The 20,860-nt window shown below is 38.8% G+C and overlaps 1 protein-coding gene across 2 annotated transcripts; it reads right to left on the bottom strand.

The window, feature by feature from the left end:
* Positions 1-285: 285 nt before the first annotated feature.
* On the bottom strand, positions 286-14,496 carry slc52a3 (solute carrier family 52 member 3). Of its 2 annotated transcripts, none has more exons than XM_047380907.1 (4): positions 14,229-14,496; positions 6,371-7,430; positions 2,185-2,308; positions 286-2,028 (listed from the first exon to the last, which is right to left on the bottom strand). In XM_047380907.1, the coding sequence occupies exons 2-4, from the start codon at positions 7,375-7,377 to the stop codon at positions 1,804-1,806; spliced, it is 1,356 nt and encodes a 451-aa protein (XP_047236863.1). In that variant the 5' UTR covers positions 7,378-7,430; positions 14,229-14,496; the 3' UTR covers positions 286-1,803. The 2 variants fall into 2 exon arrangements, with proteins under 2 accessions (XP_047236863.1, XP_047236947.1); XM_047380991.1 differs by lacking the exon at positions 14,229-14,496 and adding an exon at positions 11,922-11,966.
* Between the last annotated feature and the right edge of the window lie 6,364 nt (positions 14,497-20,860).

The following is a 20,860-nucleotide window of genomic DNA, read 5'->3' as shown; positions in this document are numbered from 1 at the left end:
TCCCCCACAGGCCTCGGCCGGGGAACCTCTCCCTCTCCTGAAGAGTAGAGAAGGAGAACAGCTGCTGAGAGGAAACTACCCTTTGGTCTTCAGGGTTGACCCTACGTCCTCCTTGAAGGGTTGGTAGCAAACCTTTTATGGAATAATTTGTCTAGCTTCATAATATTGCGGATTTTGCCTTTGTTGGAGTGTTTGTCATCTTCCATGACTGGTGTATAACATTAAAAGACCATCGTGGTCTTTGTTTCAGTGGTGACAATGGAAGACAACAATTTCAGCCCAATCTGCAATATGTAAAACCTTTTTATTAATCATTTAATAGCTGATTTATCACACAGACTTTAATTTTGGTGCAACAGTGTGTTAGCAACATGTTTTAGTCATATGGTGGAGCTAATGTTTCTTTTTTACACATGCTTGTCTGTAGTTTTGCTTTGGGTGATAAAGGTGACCAAGACCTACTATAACTAAAGATGCACCAAATAGGGCAATGGCCAACTTCCAATCCAACATAAAGCTTTATCCTGCTGATACCAGTTTTAGCCTATTCTGATTTCTTTCCACCTGAGTGATCAATAATCATTAATATTAGAAGCAGAGGTCTGTGAAAGACAGGTGTTGCTGTAAAACAGGGTTTTACTATTATTTTATAACAAAGACAAAATGATTTGAGATATTTTAAACGTATTCATCTTATCTCAGATTTTAACACAGTTAGCTTAACTGTAGCATCATAAACACTGAAATCTGACCTTTTTAAAGAAAGACTGGCCAAGATTTGTGACAAGGCCTTCATCATAGCATAACATTGAGTAAAAATAAACTTTTGTCCTTCAGTTGTTAAACCATTTCCAAATGCAATGTTTATGATCAAGAACCTAAAATAAAATGTTTATTCAAATAATCAGGGTCCAAAAAAAAAAAACAACATTAAAAAGTCTTACATTTTAAAAACTTAATTGGATCCCCTGAAAAGTCTTACATGTGGCTGGATTTTCCATAATTGTTCTTATCTGACATTTAATTATAGACTGTAGGAAGGTGGCGAAGTGTGTGTTTGGTGTAAGAACATTCGAGTCCCATGCCGAAGCTAAAAAATTACATTTTTAAATTAAAGGTACTTTTAACTTGTGTTTTAATTAAATTCTGCATATTTTTGATTTTTATTGTGGCTTCTAAATTTGAATTATGATGATCTTACAAAATGTCTTAAACAGTCCTAAATTGAATGAAAGAAACTTTGTTATAATCTGGCTTCAACACACTGTTGTTTTGAAGGTAGTGAGTGAAATTAAAAGCAAAATTAAGCACAAAATTCAAAAGAACACAATTTTAACTGGAAATTTGATTTGGCCAACATGTGAAGCAGAATGACTGAACTTATTAAGCTGCACGTTAAAATGTTGAGATTACAGGTGGAAGTCAAAAGGAATCAATGCATTCCACTTTGTCTGCACAGTATGATGTCGATGTCTACCCATGTGTTTTAAAGGTGTTCTTGTGACATCTGCTGGCCAGAAAAATGTACAGCCCCCTTTCAGAGCTGCAGTTTGTCTCTGTTTAAAGGTTACAGATTTTCACTCCAGGAACATTTATACAAACGTGGCAGAGGGCTAATTACTAACATGGTAAAGCCAAAACAATCTCTATAATTATTGCAGTCACTCAGGAACAAATGTTTTGTTTTTGTTTTTTCATTTAGGCGATAAACATGGGTCCATTTGATTTGCTGCTGGAAATTAATTAAATGAACAAACATTTTAAAGCACAAATCTGTCTCTTTAGCTTAGAGTCTTGAGACTGTCAGCCCGACTTTCCTGAAGGACACAGAGTGTTGCAGAAGTCCCCTGACTTGAAGAGCTGGTAAACGCTAACCAGCGGGAACATGGTGACAGAGCCGACCAGTGAGCCCGTCTGAGCTGCAGCTCCACACCAGATGAGGGCGCTGTGGCTTCGGTCTCTCAGGATAACGCCCACCATCACCTTGACATAAGACAGCGTCCCGGTAAATAAGAGCCAGGAGAGTACCTGGTGGAAATAGAAGAACAGACTCATATACTTATCTCACTGATTAAACGGGAACACAGAAACACAATTAAAACTCAAAAAAGTGACGTCATTTGTCATGCTGCAGGAGTTGAACTTTGTCATTTTTGTGACAAAAACGGACGAATAATGACTCACGATGATCGCCTCTCCCACTGCAGACCCACGAAGCAAAGGACAAGGACTCATAGCTGCCATAGCCATGTTATAGCTGCCAAAGCCTGTCCCCAACACGGTCAGCATGCCAAGAAATATCAGAGACCTGAAAACAAACAAGGTCTGTTAGATGCAGTCTCCTTATAGAAGTAAAAGATCAAAACAGCTTTGACTTTGATTTACCTTATGCTGAGGATATTTATCTGAATGACAGTGAAAAATAAAAGATACAGCGCCTTGCAAAAGTATTTATTATGGAAGTAAAATAGTCTCATTAGAGTCAGACATTTTTTAGACATTGAATTTATAACACTGAATTTTTATCCAGTGCAATTATGTATGTCAATTTTTTTTGTACTTAAAATTTGCCTGCAAAAATTCATCTTCAAATGTGTTGACCTTCTGGTGACTCAAGCCAAAGCAATCAGCTCTCGATCGAGTCGAGCGTCTTTTAGCCAATCAGATTACGCTTATTTGATCACGTGACACACCATTGCCTTGGGCAGAGGCGAGTCTCTTCACAGTTTGCTGGATAGTGGCTTAATGAAGATCAGTGATGAGATTCAAATGGGTGTTAATTACCTGGCGTTTTGTAATAATATATTTTTGGCAGAAAAATCTCATCACTGATCTTCATTAAGCCACTATCCAGCAAACTGTGAAGAGACTCGCCTCTGCCCAAGGCAATGGTGTGTCACGTGATCAAATAAGCGTAATCTGATTGGCTAAAAGACGCTCGACTCGATCGAGAGCTGATTGCTTTGGCTTGAGTCACCAGAAGGTCAACACATTTGAAGATGAATTTTTGCAGGCGATTTTTTTCAGGCGAATTCTTGCAGGTGGATTTTTGCTGGCAAATTTCAAGTACAAAAAAAATTCACATACATAATTGCACAGGATGAAAATTCAGTGTTATAAATTCAATGTCTAAAAAATTTCTGATTTTAATGAGACTATTTTACTTCCATAATTTATACCCCTTGAATTTTAAACATGATGGTGGCAGCATCATGCTGTGGAAATACTTTTCAGAAGGGACAGAGCGACTGATCAGAGCTGATGTGAAGATGGATGGAGCTACATAAAGTGCAATCCTACAAAAGCAGCCGGACAACAACCCAGATCACACGGTCAGAGCTACAACAGAAGGTTTTAATTAAAACATATTTATTTCACAATGGCCCAGTCAAAGTCTGACCTAAATCCAATTGAGAATCTTTGACAAGACTGGAGAATCCCTCTCTACAGATTCTATAATATGCCAAAACACTTGCAGCTGTAGCTGCAGCGAAAGCTTGTTCTAGAAAGTATTGACTCAGTGGGGCTGAATAAAAATGTACACCACACTTTTATTTCAATTTTTAAAACATTTTGAAAGCCCTGTCGTCAACATAACTTGTTTCCACTTCACAATTATGCAATACTTTGCATTGATTTATCACATAAAATCTCCCCAGTATATATATTCAAGTTTGTAAGTGTCATCTTTTACAAGGCACCGAAGATTCTACATTTTTATACATGTAGAAAAGCAATATTCAGGTACACATACAGTTAATCCTAAATTATTCATACCCCTGTCACATTTAGGTATTAAGTAATCTTTTGACATCGCTTTTAAATTGTTTCTTCTAACTGGAAGTAATACAAAGATTAACATTTTCCACCTTGAAAACTGGAGGGAGCAAAAGATTAGGGTGATGGCAAGGAGGCCTTTCAACCTCAAAGACTTGAAGCTCATCACCAAAGATAAATCAAAATACCAGTGGAAACATGAAAAACGCTTCCCAGCAGTTAAGAGAAAGATTTGATTGCTGTAATGCCAATAAAGATTTTCCCATTGATTAATAAGAAGGCTATTAATATTTTTCGACATGCAATATTTAGTAAAATGTAAATAAAAATACTTAATTTATATTGTTTTATTACCTTTTGAGAGATGCCTGTCTCCTTTCCTGTCAGAAATAAACTTCTTGGTTGAATAAAAATATTTTTAAATCTAAATGTGTCTGGGGTATGAATAACTTTGGGCAGTAAATACACTATACAATAATGTTGCTGTATTCCGACCTGAGACCAACTGGACTCTTTTCTGGTGACCTTCTAAACTAAATGACTTATGATAAGGAGAGAGTTTTGTACTCAGAGTTTTATAAATCTGAGAAGGAAAACAACGATCTCCCCAGACACCAATGTGATGGAATCTAGAGACATCTGTCTGAAGTAAACCTAATCCACAGAGACCCAACCCCACAACCCACAGAGCCTGAGGAATTTATTACTGATGGCCTGATGATGCACAGTGCTGTCAACACAGTCATGGGAAAAAATGAAACACACTCTATGATTCATTGGCTTGTGACACCACCTTTAGCCACAAAGAGCTGAAATGGAGAAACTTGGATCCTCCTTGTTCCAGTTAAGGTTTGCAGACATTTTTTTATGCGAAGTCTCCTAAAGTCCTGAAGCATTTCAGTCTGGTTGAGGTCATCACATTCAGGAAGCCATTGCAACACACTGATTCTTTTCCATTTTTGCTTTTCTTTTACTGGTTTGCTGATGTTCTTGGGTACATTGTCCTGTTGATGAATTTCATGATTTCAGAGGACATCTGTTGGACAGAAATATACAGAAAGCCTCATGCTCTACTCATTAGGCCTGATGATATCATCCTTTCAGTCCATGATCTACAAATGTTCTTTACTACTGGCGATTAGCTGAAAGGTCTTGACACAGAATGGGAGGTTGAAGTCAACCCACCAAAATTACTCCTCTGATCCAACTCTGGAGACAACCATGAGCTCTGAGGGTAAAACTGGATTTCCGAACAAGTGGGGCACAGCGATACAAGCCGACTCAAACACAGCAGCAGCACAGTCTATGGAGCCCAACAATGCAGACCCACTTGATTGTAATCAGAGAAATACGTTAATCAGATGATTGTGATGCAGATGATCACTAGTATTGGAAGTACTGAATGCATTTGGACAGCCTGTATGAGAGTCGTGACGCTGAGCTCAGCCAGATATAGCATAAATCCCCAAACACACATTTCTGCGTATGGCTGTGGTGAATGCTGCAAATAGTGGGCCATGCCCCTTTGGTTCTGTGATCTCAGCTGCATGCTCTGAAAGCCCACACCAGATCAACTTTGACCATATGAATTACAAACTAATTCTATAGTTCCAAATAAACCCAAATCATCACCCCTTCACCACAGTTTGTGCTTGTGTGCTGGGTTTGGTTTTCACTAAAAGTGGTGCTGTGTAAGACATCTGTACGTTGGTCTCATCTGTCTGAAGGACATCGAACATGTCTTGGAGTTCCCTCAGATGGAACCTGGCAAAATCCTGCGGCCTTATGCTTTGTAGAGATACTTTTACTGGCAACCTTTCAAAATAAGCCATGTTTTCAGTGTTTTTTTTTTCAAATGTTTCCCTAATAAACTCTACAATTTAGCATTTACTGAGGCTTATTGAGGCCTGTAGCCTCTGCAATAGAGCTTGTGTGTTGTTTGCACTTCTGAGCTGTAAACAGGAACCTTGGAATGAATTTGCGGAGATGTCTTAAATGTTTTCCACTTGTGAACAATCTGTCTTTTTGTAGAATTAGTTTGAATTGTTTGGATAAGGTATTATAACCCTTCCCAGACTGATAGGCAGCTTCAGTTTGTTGCATTGCTGTGTCATTGCTGGTTTCTTTCTGCTTTGGCATTGTGTTAACACACACCTGTATGCCCCAGAGCCCCAAACTATCAAAACTCCTGCTTTTATGGATGAAGTCACGCTTGCTGATGATCTATTAATCAACTGCATCTAAATTGTAGCACCTAACTGCTGCTTTCGCTCTGAAATCCGATCAAAGCAGCAAGGGTGCACTTGTTTTTCACCATGACTGTGTTGACAGTTTTGATAACTTTCTTCTTCCCGTAGCTGTGTCTGAACTAGTGGTGTCCCTAACACATATTCAGTCAGGATGCACTATGTACCTATAGAGTCAATAGCTTGGTTGTATTTACATTTTTTCATTTTCATAATTTCATCAGTTTCATGAGTGACATTATGGATGAACAAACTAACTAAATACATTTGTTCAGAAATGAAAACTTGCTTAAATGTTACTTTGGGAACCTGGAAACCCATTGGAAAGGAAAATCACATAATTTTACCTGTTTTGGAAGAACATTGCAATAGTGCAAGCCACTGGGTTGGCCACCGAGGCCAGAGCTGCAGAAAGGTGATAGGCAAGATTGCCATACGGCATGCAGGAATACGTTTGGACCGAAGGCAGCAGTCCATTAGTCGCAGCATTGACCCAAATCACTAGAAAGTAGATGCAGGCCAGCTGGTACATGGAATGTTGTGCTTCAACCAGCAGAGGTCTGCTGTTTTCTTCCACTGTCCTCTGACTTTTCTCACCCTCTCCATCAGCCTCCACTCCTGGGTTGTCCAACCCAGAGCTGACTGAACCCACTGTGTCCGGCACAAGGTTTGCGGTGGACAGCTCGAATGTCCGAGGAAGCCTGTTCAGTCCAACAAAAGCAGCCAAGCTTATGCACATCATGGCTACCAGGAAAGAGAAAAACACCTGTGTGGAAAAGTTTGGAGAATGATACTCTGTTTGCAATGACCACACTTCCTCGTCTGTGTAGTTTCCTAAAGTCTGAGAGCTGTTGACGCACTTGGCCATGCCGACACCTTGCGCCAAAGCAAGTACACCAGGAATAAAACCACTCAACCCCTCTCCAATAAAATAAGTGGTGATATATTTAGCTGGAAGCTGCATCATAAAGGGGAGGAAGGTAACCGAAGATGTGCAGTCCACAAGAGAGAGGAAGAAGGTGAGGATAAAGAAGGCAGTGCTGTGTGACGCCCCTGCTACAATCGTTGTTTTGTCCCAGAAGAAGATGAGCAGGATGCAAGAGAGGATGCCGATAGAGAGGATGGAGTAAATGACAGCATGCTCATTAAGACGACCTGGGCACAGTTTGTGCATGAGGGTGACCAGCAGAGGTCCTAGGTTGGCCAGCTGGATGATGACTGTGAGGTACGAGGGGAGCTCCCAACCTTCAGGCAGAGCATTGACGATGAGGGGAAGTTCCACCCACAAACCGTTCACTGCCACCCAGGAACCCAGGCCAAAGGCACAGGCCAGAAGGTGCAGGAGCAGAGCCATACTCCAGGCAGATTAGTCTGAAGACAGAGTACCACTTCTGCTATCTGTCATACCTACATAAACACAAGCAGAGACATCAAGACAAGACTTCAAAACTTAATTTAGTCAATAGACTTCAGGCTTTACTCTTGTCAAAACGAGGTTTATGACTGTATGACAGTATTGACTGAACTGACAGAAGTCTTTGCATTAAAATCTATGTATGGTATCGAACGTTTAATGCAGCACTTAACAAGACAAAACAGCTAATGTAATTAGGCACAAACTGGGTTTTTATAGACTTTAATAGAGTAGGGAAAGACCAATGTCTTAGCCCATGTTATTACTTCTTCAAGAGTAAAGTTGAGTAAAATGCTAAATAAAAACATGTACAGGTCCTTCTCAAAATATTAGCATATTGTGATAAAGTTCATTATTTTCCATAATGTAATGATGAAAATTTAACATTCATATATTTTAGATTCATTGCACACTAACTGAAATATTTCAGGTCTTTTATTGTCTTAATACGGATGATTTTGGCATACAGCTCATGAAAACCCAAAATTCCTATCTCACTAAATTAGCATATTTCATCCGACCAATAAAAGAAAAGTGTTTTTAATACAAAAAACGTCAACCTTCAAATAATCATGTACAGTTATGCACTCAATACTTGGTCTGGAATCCTTTTGCAGAAATGACTGCTTCAATGCGGCGTGGCATGGAGGCAATCAGCCTGTGGCACTGCTGAGGTCTTATGGAGGCCCAGGATGCTTCGATAGCGGCCTTTAGCTCATCCAGAGTGTTGGGTCTTGAGTCTCTCAACGTTCTCTTCACAATATCCCACAGATTCTCTATGGGGTTCAGGTCAGGAGAGTTGGCAGGCCAATTGAGCACAGTGATACCATGGTCAGTAAACCATTTACCAGTGGTTTTGGCACTGTGAGCAGGTGCCAGGTCGTGCTGAAAAATGAAATCTTCATCTCCATAAAGCTTTTCAGCAGATGGAAGCATGAAGTGCTCCAAAATCTACTGATAGCTAGCTGCATTGACCCTGCCCTTGATAAAACACAGTGGACCAACACCAGCAGCTGACACGGCACCCCAGACCATCACTGACTGTGGGTACTTGACACTGGACTTCTGGCATTTTGGCATTTCCTTCTCCCCAGTCTTCCTCCAGACTCTGGCACCTTGATTTCCGAATGACATGCAGAATTTGCTTTCATCCGAAAAAAGTACTTTGGACCACTGAGCAACAGTCCAGTGCTGCTTCTCTGTAGTCCAGGTCAGGCGCTTCTGCCGCTGTTTCTGGTTCAAAAGTGGCTTGACCTGGGGAATGCGGCACCTGTAGCCCATTTCCTGCACACGCCTGTGCACGGTGGCTCTGGATGTTTCTACTCCACTCAGTCCACTGCTTCCACAGGTCCCCCAAGGTCTGGAATCGGCCTTTCTCCACAATCTTCCTCAGGGTCCGGTCACCTCTTCTCGTTGTGCAGCGTTTTCTGCCACACTTTTTCCTTCCCACAGACTTCCCACTGAGGTGCCTTGATACAGCACTCTGGGAACAGCCTATTCGTTCAGAAATTTCTTTCTGTGTCTTACCCTCTTGCTTGAGGGTGTCAATAGTGGCCTTCTGGACAGCAGTCAGGTCGGCAGTCTTACCCATGATTGGGGTTTTGAGTGATGAACCAGGCTGGGAGTTTTAAAGGCCTCAGGAATCATTTGCAGGTGTTTAGAGTTAACTTGTTGATTCAGATGATTAGGTTCATAGCTCGTTTAGAGACCCTTTTAATGATATGCTAATTTTGTGAGATAGGAATTTTTGGTTTTCATGAGCTGTATGCCAAAATCATCTGTATTAAGACAATGAAAGACCTGAAATATTTCAGTTAGTGTGCAATGAATCTAAAATATATGAATGTTAAATTTTCATCATTACATTATGGAAAATAATGAACTGTATCACAATATGCTAATATTTTGAGAAGGACCTATATACCATTATTTTCCAAAAATGCTGAAAAACGTCTGTGGGTAATCTGTATAAATGCATTTTATACACTATAGATTTAACAACGGGAAAATGTAGTATCATGATTATTGTGTATCATTCTTTACAGTTAATACTGTCACAGTTTTGTTAAAATGTATTAAATATATGCAAAAAAATATTATTACAGACTGGAATTACTGCAGTAAGATTGAAGAAGCAGCACAAAATTATTATTATTATTATTATTATATTGGCAGTAGTAATAGAAATATTACATATACAAAAAGTGTGACATCTACTCTTTATTAAATGTTTTCCAAGCTAATTGCAGTGTTCAACACAAACACACAATGCACCCAGCATTCAGGCTGTTCTCTTTTTACAACCTGTAACCTGTTTTAATTGGCCATAAAATTAGCTTTTGAAGTTGAGTGCATAGTATAGATGCTTTGAGCTTTTATTGTTAAGGTTTGCAGGAACTTATGTCTTAGTTTCTCATTAGCCAGACGTGTAATGGTCCAGAATGGTTCTAAGGAATTACTTCCTCCCGTTTGATTTTATGGTGAAAAAATATGGACCTAAAAGCACAGATTGCATTAATAAATGGGTTTATGATTTTTTCCTGCAGGGGGTTCGTTTAATTTTACGCTTTTACAAAAAAATTGAGGTAATTCATTTCAATTTCTAGTCCAACTTTTCTTTACTTTCCTTTATCATGCCACTGAAATGTACTTTTTTTCATCATGTAAAGCACTTTCAATTGACTTGTTGTTGAAATGTGCTATACAAATTAACTTGCCTTGCCTTGTCTTCTACTGCATTGATGCTTTTAACAAAGTACATCCTAGCAAAGTCAGGATGGTAAAAAGCCTCATAATTTTTAGGCTGTCATGCCGGGTAATAGCAGCATCTCGGTTACAGTACTGGTAGTTGATGTTTAGTAGCTGAAACAAATTTTTTCAGACAAAGTCAATTTCATTAAAACACATGAACACACATGTAAACACCAATCTCCGAGCAGACAAAACTATCACAAAATATTCTTGTTCAAATGTTTATAGAGGTTTGACATAAACCTTGTGTCACCATATGTTAAAACAGTCAAAGCTCTTACTATTAAATGTGTTGGATCATTCAAACGGCACATAAATCTTTGCATATAGTCCCTCAGTAAGGCATGAAAAGCTGGGAAATTACTTCTGACAAACATTTCACTTGCAGACATCCATCTTGGAAGCCTAAGGAAGATTTGAATGCATCCTGAAAAGCCACCTGCAGTTTTTACATTATGGCTTTACTGTAATTACACCACAAGTGAGCCGTATAAAAAGAGGTTGAATAGACTCAAAAAAGGGCCTGTTTAACATCATCTGTGCATATATAAAAATTAGCTTCAATATTGCTTCACATCATCATCACAAAGATCACCTCCTAAGACGTGACCTTCACTGTGCTCAGCACATCCAGTACTTGGTCTGTTAATTAAAAAGAGGGAAAATTTTGCTCACTCTTTGTAGATATAAAGGAAAATGTCATACTGGAAACCATAACCATAAAATTATCAGCATCCTTTAAATTATAAACAAGAACGTTATCTACCATGCAACCAGTCTTACGATCATTTAGCTTTACCGAAAGATCATCCAGATTCAAATGAAAGAGAACAGGAGAGAATATTCCACCTTGTCTGACTCCCTTAGGTCTAGAACAATGCCTATTTTTAAAACCAAACTGATTATCAGTAGTTATTATATACTCTTGAAATCTTTCCGAAAGAATGTGTTCAAACACCTGCCAAGGCAATTAGTCAATAAATATCAATACTAGATATTTTCCCAGTTTTATCTTTCACTACTGGCCCTGAGAGAACTGATAACTTAGAATCAGGTAGAATAAAGCATGTTAATAATCCTTTAAAGCACACTTAGAGGAACACATCACTCACTGTTTCCAAGATGCTGCTTTAGATGGACAATCAATAAACTTGGAAGTTTTAATTTGCAGTTATCTGATACAATTTCAATGATCATTTAGCTTCAACACAGCAAATCTAAATTTATATATACAAGTAATAATTTCAATACATACTAATTCAAATTGTTTTGATGTAGCTAGTGCAGGGGTGGACCATTTTAAAATTTTATGATAATTTAATCTTGCCAACAGGATTATATTTTATGGATTGTATGTATATTTTCTTGTAGAACCTTTATTCACTCCAGCTGATAGAAAGAAATGCACAAAGTTTTCAAGTAAAAAGTTGCTATAAACTAGCATAATTAGTGCATTCAGATTAAACCATGACTTTTGGCAAAGCTTATATAGGGTATCCTAAACACGAGTTATGAAATCATTATCAGTAAACACTAGTTTATTGAACTTAAGTACTCATGTCTTTGTAGGTTTCACATCCCTTTTCCACACACTATTTATGAGTGCTTTTTTATGGTAAAATATTAAAAAATGTCACAAAAACTTGAGAGAAAAACCGCATTTCTTCTTAACAATATTTTCTATTCAGAAGGTTAATCAGACAGGCTACTATTGGATGTTTACATGTACTTACAAGTTTCTCCAGTTCCTCAAAGTGCGGGACTGGACTTGACAAAGAGGTTAGTGACAGACTGTCTTTATGGAAGACCAATCCTGCCATAATTAGGAAAACATACAGAAATAAATAAATGACTCAATAAAATAATTACTGGGCCAAAAGGTAGCTAAAAATAAATTAGTGTGCCATTAAATACAATAAATAATTTAAAAAAGAGATTTATTTAATAATTGATCAATTAATCAGATTTAAATATATATTTCTATTTTAATCTACTATTTTTATTTAAACCACAAATTTTCAAATCATATATTTTTTCTTGAACTCTATATTTTTTCTTTGTTAATTTTTATAATAGTGAATCTCTTTCTGTTTTATTTTTACCTCCCCTTTTATTTCCCACATGAAATATAAATGAAATATAGTGACATCTATAGAAACTGAACTCCTAATCAGGACAGAAATTATCCTTGAATAACAGTTTACTTTGAAAAAAGTTATTAATATGGTCATTCATTTTTACCAGGCTTTATTTTAGAAAAATTTAAATCTGAATATTATTAAGGAAGTATCATTGTGAATGTTCAATGATGTTAATTTGGCATTGAAGTTTTTATAATATGTTTCCTCTGGTTAGATTGTGAAAAGGTCCGTCATTGAGTCATGCTTTAGTTTGGAAGCGGGTCTGTAAACATGACTTCCTCTTAGTACTTCTGCAAACTGAAGTATTGTCTCAGTTAGAGTCAACAGAATACAGTAAACTATCCTGGCTAACTGCGCTATCTACCACCAAATCCACAACACTGGACTTCTTTAGCAACAACGTAATAGAAGTTAGCCGCTGCTAGCAAGATTCATGATGCATTCCATTTGTACTCAGAGGTCGGAAATTCTGACATCCGAGTAGGAAATTTCAACTCGAACACCCCCGAAAGTCGGAATTACAAGTCAGAAAGTTGGGGCAACACAACCATACCCGACTTTTGCATTCAAGATGGTTGCCACTTGTATTGATAGTAATAAAACCTTCTTAATTTGACTGTTTTCAGTCATTTTTTAATATTTATGTAACATTTAGTCAGTCGTATACATATTACTTTTCAGCTTATTACATGTACGACAAGCAGGAAACTGGAATGCTACAACTCGGAGATGACATAAACTCTGACTTCCAAGTTCTGGCTCTACAGAGTAATGGAAAGCATCATCAGCAGCTACTTCCTAGGGGCTTGACCTCAGCCAATAGGAGAGAAGCTGAGATGGTGACGCTGTTCCAAAGCCCACCCCCTCTGTCTCTGCCCCGCCCTCTTTGTTTTACATCATCAATTGCAAGTTGAGATGAAAAAGGTAATACAGTGACCAAGGAAAGTAAAAAAGACAGACGGAAATAAATGGGCTCTGGGAAATCAGTTGGGTAAAAAAATACAAAAATATGTCAGTCTTTCAGAATTAAAAGGACAATAAAATAATTTTTTTAAGTATTTTTTTTTAGGGAAAAACAAGTTTTAAATATATTTGGGTAGTAATAAATATAAAATAAATAAAAGGGCTATAAAACTGCAAGAAATTCACTTGTATTAAGTAAAGGAAAATTGTAGTTCAATAAAACATTATTTGAAAATTCGTGGTTTAAATAAAAAGCGTGGATTCAAATAGAAATATAAATTTGTATCTGATTAACTGATCAATTATTGAACAAATCTCTTCTTTTTATTATTTTGTTGCATTTAATGGCACACTAATTCATATTTCTAGCTACCTTTTACAGTAATTCTCTTACTGAGTCATTTATTTATTTCTGTATGTATTCTTAATTAGGACAAGATTGGTCCTCCATACCTCTTTGGCTGCTCTTTGCAAACACCTTAGGACTTACAATGGGTTGTTGCCGAGTAGGTCAGAGTCCACTGCAGCTCCAGTAATCAGTCCCATAGTGGGCAGTGGCTAAATCTGCATGACTTCACTGCTGTTATGGTCAAATCAGTTTAGGAAAACTTCGGGGTGTATCTACGTTTTGTTTTGTTTTTGACAGGAAAAAATGTACTTAACTACATGTATTTTCTGATCATTAGCCAATTGTAGGATATTATCCTTTAGGGGGGAAGCCAGCAAAGATAGAGGTCTAGTTTTGTCATGATCCCATGGATTTTGTAATGGTGATTGATGAGTTCTGTGTTATTTCTGTGTTTTCCATGTGTAGCTCTGTTTTTCGGTGTTATGTTGTATTTGTGATTATCCGTGTTTCTGTACCCTCATTCGTCTCCTCAGCTCCTTAGCCTTGCTCCCCACTAGTCTGCCATTCATTGTGTGGATTGTACTCACCTTGTTTCCATGCCTCAATCACACCTCCACATTTTTTAAGCTCTCTGGTTTCTGTGGTTCATTGCTGGTTTCTACTATTGCTCTTATCACTTCTCCTGTCCCACGTTCTTTTGCTTAAAGTTTTCAATTTAATCATTAAATACCATTTTTAACCATTTCCCCATTATGCGCCTGCCGCTCTCCTATGCAGATCATTGAATATTTTAAGCTTAATGATTACATTTTCCACCTTTCTGAATGGTCACACATTAAGACTTTAACATACACAACCCCCTACTGACCGCAAAGTTAAGCTACGGCATGTTCTGTGCGTCTCATTAGGAACTTCAGTTCCAGACTCTTAACAGCAAAGGTCATTCTGGCTCAATGATTAAACGTCCCATAAAAACATTAGCGGGGCTGTTCCTAAAACTGTTTGACAGCATTTTTATTGATGAGTTTTTCTCTCAAGGACACAATGAAAAAGCACATTAGTGGTGATATAGCACATTTTTATTTTCTGGTCAGTGTTTGTCACATGTAATTGTTGAACTAGAACAAAGTTTAGACAAATAAGTTTGTATTTGTTATAGTCCTTACAAAGGAAATCAGAATTAGTGGTCCAAACCCTAAAGAAAACCAGAAATCTATGTGGTCACTAAAAGTTGGATCGGCGCATCCCAAACCCTAATTGCCTTTCAAACTTTACTGGGTGGTTGGGATGGAAAAATTGCAGAGTAAGTAAATGTACAGCACCAGATACATTTTTAAACCACTTTCTTGGTGAGTTGTTGTGTATCCTATGGGACTATTATGTAGAGAAGGCTGAAAAAAACATACACAGCAGATAAGTTAGACAGATGCTGAAGGCAGTCCCAAAATATCAACAATAAATGTCATGTAGGTATGTCATCAGGCCTGTCTCAAAAGCAAGTTACTTGCTAAAATATAATTAAGTAAAGTCTGATGTAAATGCCTCAACCAAGCTGACTTTCTTATTGATATACGGGTTGGGATCAATGGAAAAAAAACTAGGCTCAGGTTTAAGCCTCTGAAACGGGCTCGAAGGTCAGAAACGTCGTATTGATTATGAGCAATCAATAACGTCTTGGAATCAGTTCCACTGAGAAAGGTGCTGGCGTAGACTCAGGGCGCAGAGAGAGGCCTCTTTGCTTAAATAAATAGTGATGTTGTGTGGAAAAGTATCCAAAAACAAATATGCTGTATGTTCATACATTTTGCAATTTTTATCCGAAACAACTGACAAATGAGGATATAACGCTGGTTTTAGCTGTTTATGGTGCTATTTACTGGTCCATCTCAAAATATTAGCATATTGTGATAAAGTTCATTATTTTCCATAATGTAATGATGAAAATTTAACATTCATATATTTTAGATTCATTGCACACTAACTGAAATATTTCAGGTCTTTTATTGTCTTAATACGGATGATTTTGGCATACAGCTCATGAAAACCCAAAATTCCTATCTCACAAAAATAGCATATCATTAAAAGGATCTCTAAACGAGCTATGAACCTCATCATCTGAATCAACGAGTTAACTCTAAACACCGACCAATAAAAGATAAGTGTTTTTAATACAAAAAACGTCAACCTTCAAATAATCATGTACAGTTATGAACTCAATACTTGGTCGGGAATCCTTTTGCAGAAATGACTGCTTCAATGCGGCGTGGCATGGAGGCAATCAGCCTGTGGCACTGCTGAGGTCTTATGGAGGCCCAGGATGCTTCGATAGCGGCCTTTAGCTCATCCAGAGTGTTGGGTCTTGAGTCTCTCAACGTTCTCTTCACAATATCCCACAGACTCTCTATGGGGTTCAGGTCAGGAGAGTTGGCAGGCCAATTGAGCACAGTGATACCATGGTCAGTAAACCATTTACCAGTGGTTTTGGCACTGTGAGCAGGTGCCAGGTCGTGCTGAAAAATGAAATCTTCATCTCCATAAAGCTTTTCAGCAGATGGAAGCATGAAGTGCTCCAAAATCTCCTGATAGCTAGCTGCATTGACCCTGCCCTTGATAAAACACAGTGGACCAACACCAGCAGCTGACACGGCACCCCAGACCATCACTGACTGTGGGTACTTGACACTGGACTTCTGGCATTTTGGCATTTCCTTCTCCCCAGTCTTCCTCCAGACTCTGGCACCTTGATTTCCGAATAACATGCAGAATTTGCTTTCATCCGAAAAAAGTACTTTGGACCACTGAGCAACAGTCCAGTGCTGCTTCTCTGTAGCCCAGGTCAGGCGCTTCTGCCGCTGTTTCTGGTTCAAAAGTGGCTTGACCTGGGGAATGCGGCACCTGTAGCCCATTTCCTGCACACGCCTGTGCACGGTGGCTCTGGATGTTTCTACTCCACTCAGTCCACTGCTTCCGCAGGTCCCCCAAGGTCTGGAATCGGCCTTTCTCCACAATCTTCCTCAGGGTCCGGTCACCTCTTCTCGTTGTGCAGCGTTTTCTGCCACACTTTTTCCTTCCCACATACTTCCCACTGAGGTGCCTTGATACAGCACTCTGGGAACAGCCTATTCGTTCAGAAATGTCTTTCTGTGTCTTACCCTCTTGCTTGAGGGTGTCAATAGTGGCCTTCTGGACAGCAGTCAGGTCGGCAGTCTTACCCATGATTGGGGTTTTGAGTGATGAACCAGGCTGGGAGTTTTAAAGGCCTCAGGAATCTTATGCAGGTGTTTAGAGTTAACTCGTTGATTCAGATGATTAGGTTCATAGCTCGTTTAGAGACCCTTTTAATGATATGCTAATTTTGTGAGATAGGATTTTTGGTTTTCATGAGCTGTATTCCAAAATCATCCGTATTAAGACAATAAAAGACCTGAAATATTTCAGTTAGTGTGCAATGAATCTAAAATATATGAATGTTAAATTTTCATCATGACATTATGGAAAATAATTAACTTTATCACAATATACTAATATTTTGAGAAGGACCTGTACATGGTATTTGAAGAGAAGTTGAAGCACTCAGAGAAAACCAACAGGATAAGGAAATAACTTCCCACTGAAAGGGCTGCATAGCTGGGATTTAGACCAGCGACCGTGTTGCTCTGAGGCCACGTTGCTAACCAGTGATATAACCACTGGCTTATATTAACTTTTTTGAATTGGCATAATAATAAGTACCAAGCTCATTGTTTGTTTATTAAGCTTTGCTCGCTATGTCACCGTGACAATTTGGCTCAGTGAGAGACCGCACCATGTGCAGAGGCTACACTCCTCAACACAGCTGTCCTGGGTTCAATTACCAACCCTGGGCCATTCAATGCATGTCTCCCCCTTCTCTCTCTGCCCTACTACTAATAAATAAAGGCCACTAGTGACACAAAACCATGAAAAAAAATTGGTTGGACTGAAACTACAAAGAATTAACTGGATCATGTTTTTTTGAATTCCTGTGTCTGGCCTCTGTGATGAACTGGTGACCAATCCAGGCTGCACTGTTTCTCATCCAGCGATTGCTGAGACAACCTCCAGTCCCCCAAAACTGTCCACATGATTAACATTTCAAAACCATACAAATATTTTGGTAGAGAAATGATATGGCCTTCATAAAGAATCTGGCTTTTTACAAAGTGCTGTTTTCAAGCAAATTAGAAAGTTGAGTGGAAGGAAAAAGTGTGTGTGTGTGGGGGGGGGCATTCAGATGGTGAGGAATTGGTTCTTTAAGAGATACCACAAACACACACACAATTTCAGGACATGGGTACAACTGAGACGTTCCTTTTGTTAAGCCAGTCCTAAACCAGAGACATCAGTCTTACCTGGGATAACAGACCAAGAACTGGATAATCCAAGTTACTTGTTGTGAAGTTTCCACAGTTCCCACATTTGGTGATTTGGGGTGCGATGTCATTTGCAAGTGTTGGTCAAGCGTCATGGAGATGCTGATTTCATTTTCCAGCTGTACTTGGCATAGTACAGGCTGATCACCTTCATGATGTGTTGCACTGATGCAGTAATTCATGCAAAAGGAGCCCTGAGCATGTACTCAGTCCATCCGCTGCATAGTACAGATACTTTCCTTTGGCTGGACATTTGTTTAAAAACTTCTTTGTTATTGGTCTTATGTAATATTAAAATGTTCTAAACACTAGAAAAACACTCATGCAAAACAGTTGTAATATGTTACTGTTCAATGAATCTATTTGAATTTCACCGTTTAAACTAAATTACCTATGTTAATTGAGGGATTGCTGCAAAGTCAACGCCAGTGACTGTCCACTGTCTCTACATGCTCATCCGGGAAGAGGGAATGCTACAAGTCACTGACTGGATGCAATCTGCTGGGTTTCCTTAGACAAACTTTTTATCCAATTTGAATAAATAAGGAACTCTGACTGCACTGTTCAATGGTTAGGATTAATTGGAATGTATGAACCTGACTGTTGTGAAGTGCCTTGAGACAACATGTGTTGTGAATTGACACTATATAAATAAAACTGAATTGAATTCTGATTATAATTTATTGAATGCTGTAGATTCTCAGTAACAGGTTTTAGATGAGCAAACCAGACTTTAAAACTTTAAACAACTTAATTGGTTTGTCATACCTGCTATTCCAACCTAGAAAAACAACATTGTTGATTCTAAAGCTCAGAGTTAGTGCTGACAAGTGACTGCAGTCACTGGTAAATAATGGGAATCTGGATGATCTTATGTTTGTTTTTTTCCTTTGTGTCTAAATAGTTCATCATAAACAAAATAACAGTCAGCAATATCTGATCAGAAAACCCAGTGGTCACTTCCTGTTTCTTACTTCTTTGTTGGCCTCTGCGTGTTCTCAGCTGTACTATACAGGTCCTTCTCAAAATATTAGCATATTGTGATAAAGTTCATTATTTTCCATAATGTAATGATGAAAATTTAACATTCATATATTTTAGATTCATTGCACACTAACTGAAATATTTCAGGTCTTTTATTGTCTTAATACGGATTATTCTGGCATACAGCTCATGAAAACCCAAAATTCCTATCTCACAAAATTAGCATATTTCATCCGACCAATAAAAAAAAAGTGTTTTTAATACAAAAAACGTCAACCTTCAAATAATCATGTACAGTTATGCACTCAATACTTGGTCGGGAATCCTTTTGCAGAAATGACTGCTTCAATGCGGCGTGGCATGGAGGCAATCAGCCTGTGGCACTGCTGAGGTCTTATGGAGGCCCAGGATGCTTCGATAGCGGCCTTTAGCTCATCCAGAGTGTTGGGTCTTGAGTCTCTCAACGTTATCTTCACAATATCCCACAGATTCTCTATGGGGTTCAGGTCAGGAGAGTTGGCAGGCCAATTGAGCACAGTGATACCATGGTCAGTAAACCATTTACCAGTGGTTTTGGCACTGTGAGCAAGTGCCAGGTCGTTCTGAAAAATGAAATCTTCATCTCCATAAAGCTTTTCAGAAGATGGAAGCATGAAGTGCTCCAAAATCTCCTGATAGCTAGCTGCATTGACCCTGCCCTTGATAAAACACAGTGGACCAACACCAGCAGCTGACACGGCACCCCAGACCATCACTAACTGTGGGTACTTGACACTGGACTTCTGGCATTTCCTTCTCCCCGGTCTTCCTCCAGACTCTGGCACCTTGATTTCTGAATGACATGCAGAATTTGCTTTCATCCGAAAAAAGTACTTTGGACCACTGAGCAACAGTCCAGTGCTGCTTCTCTGTAGCCCAGGTCAGGCGCTTCTGCCGCTGTTTCTGGTTCAAAGGTGGCTTGACCTGGGGAATGCGGCACCTGTAGCCCATTTCCTGCACATGCCTGTGCACGGTGGCTCTGGATGTTTCTACTCCAGACTCAGTCCACTGCTTCCACAGGTCCCCCAAGGTCTGGAATCGGCCCTTCTCCACAATCTTCCTCAGGGTCCGGTCACCTCTTCTCGTTGTGCAGCGTTTTCTGCCACACCTTTTCCTTCCCACAGACTTCCCACTGAGGTGCCTTGATACAGCACTCTGGGAACAGCCTATTCGTTCAGAAATTTCTTTCTGTGTCCTACCCTCTTGCTTGAGGGTGTCAATAGTGGCCTTCTGGACAGCAGTCAGGTCGGCAGTCTTACCCATGATTGGGGTTTTGAGTGATGAACCAGACTGGGAGTTTTAAAGGCCTCAGGAATCTTTTGCAGGTGTTTAGAGTTAACTTGTTGATTCAGATGATTAGGTTCATAGCTCGTTTAGAGACCCTTTTAATGATATGCTAATTTTGTGAGATAGGAATTCTGGGTTTTTATGAGCTGTATGCCAAAATCATCCGTATTAAGACAATAAAAGACCTGAAATATTTCAGTTAGTGTGCAATGAATCTAAAATATATGAGTGTTAAATTTTCATCATGACATTATGGAAAATAATGAACTTTATCACAATATGCTAATATTTTGAGAAGGACCTGTACATGAAGTCCTGAAACTTTCCATACATCCAGTTTTATTGCTTTCCTGGTAAAAATGGGGACAAAAAGGATGTTGGGCATTTTTCTACTTTATTTTTATAATGAAGTTTAGTTGAAGTTATAAAAAGTGCTTCCCAAATGTTAGTTTGAAACATTCTTCAGCAATGGCTTTTTGTGATTCACGCTGTCTGTTGGAGGGTTTTGGTGGAAACTA

The sequence above is a fragment of the Girardinichthys multiradiatus genome, chromosome 1 (genome assembly GCF_021462225.1).
Source record: "Girardinichthys multiradiatus isolate DD_20200921_A chromosome 1, DD_fGirMul_XY1, whole genome shotgun sequence".
Taxonomy (NCBI): Eukaryota; Metazoa; Chordata; class Actinopteri; order Cyprinodontiformes; family Goodeidae; genus Girardinichthys; species Girardinichthys multiradiatus.
Note: the sequence above shows the minus strand (reverse complement) of the source record. Positions and strands in the feature narration are given on the sequence as shown.

Coding starts and splice junctions, on each gene's coding strand:
- slc52a3 (XM_047380907.1), bottom strand. CDS start 7,377: ATGGCTCTGCTCCTGCACCTTCTGGCCTGTGCCTTTGGCCTGGGTTCC. Junction 2,309..6,370: donor GCAATGTTCTTCCAAAACAG/GTAAAATTATGT, acceptor GTTTGTTTTCAG/GTCTCTGATATTTCTTGGCA. Junction 2,029..2,184: donor CAGTGGGAGAGGCGATCATC/GTGAGTCATTAT, acceptor TATTTCCACCAG/GTACTCTCCTGGCTCTTATT.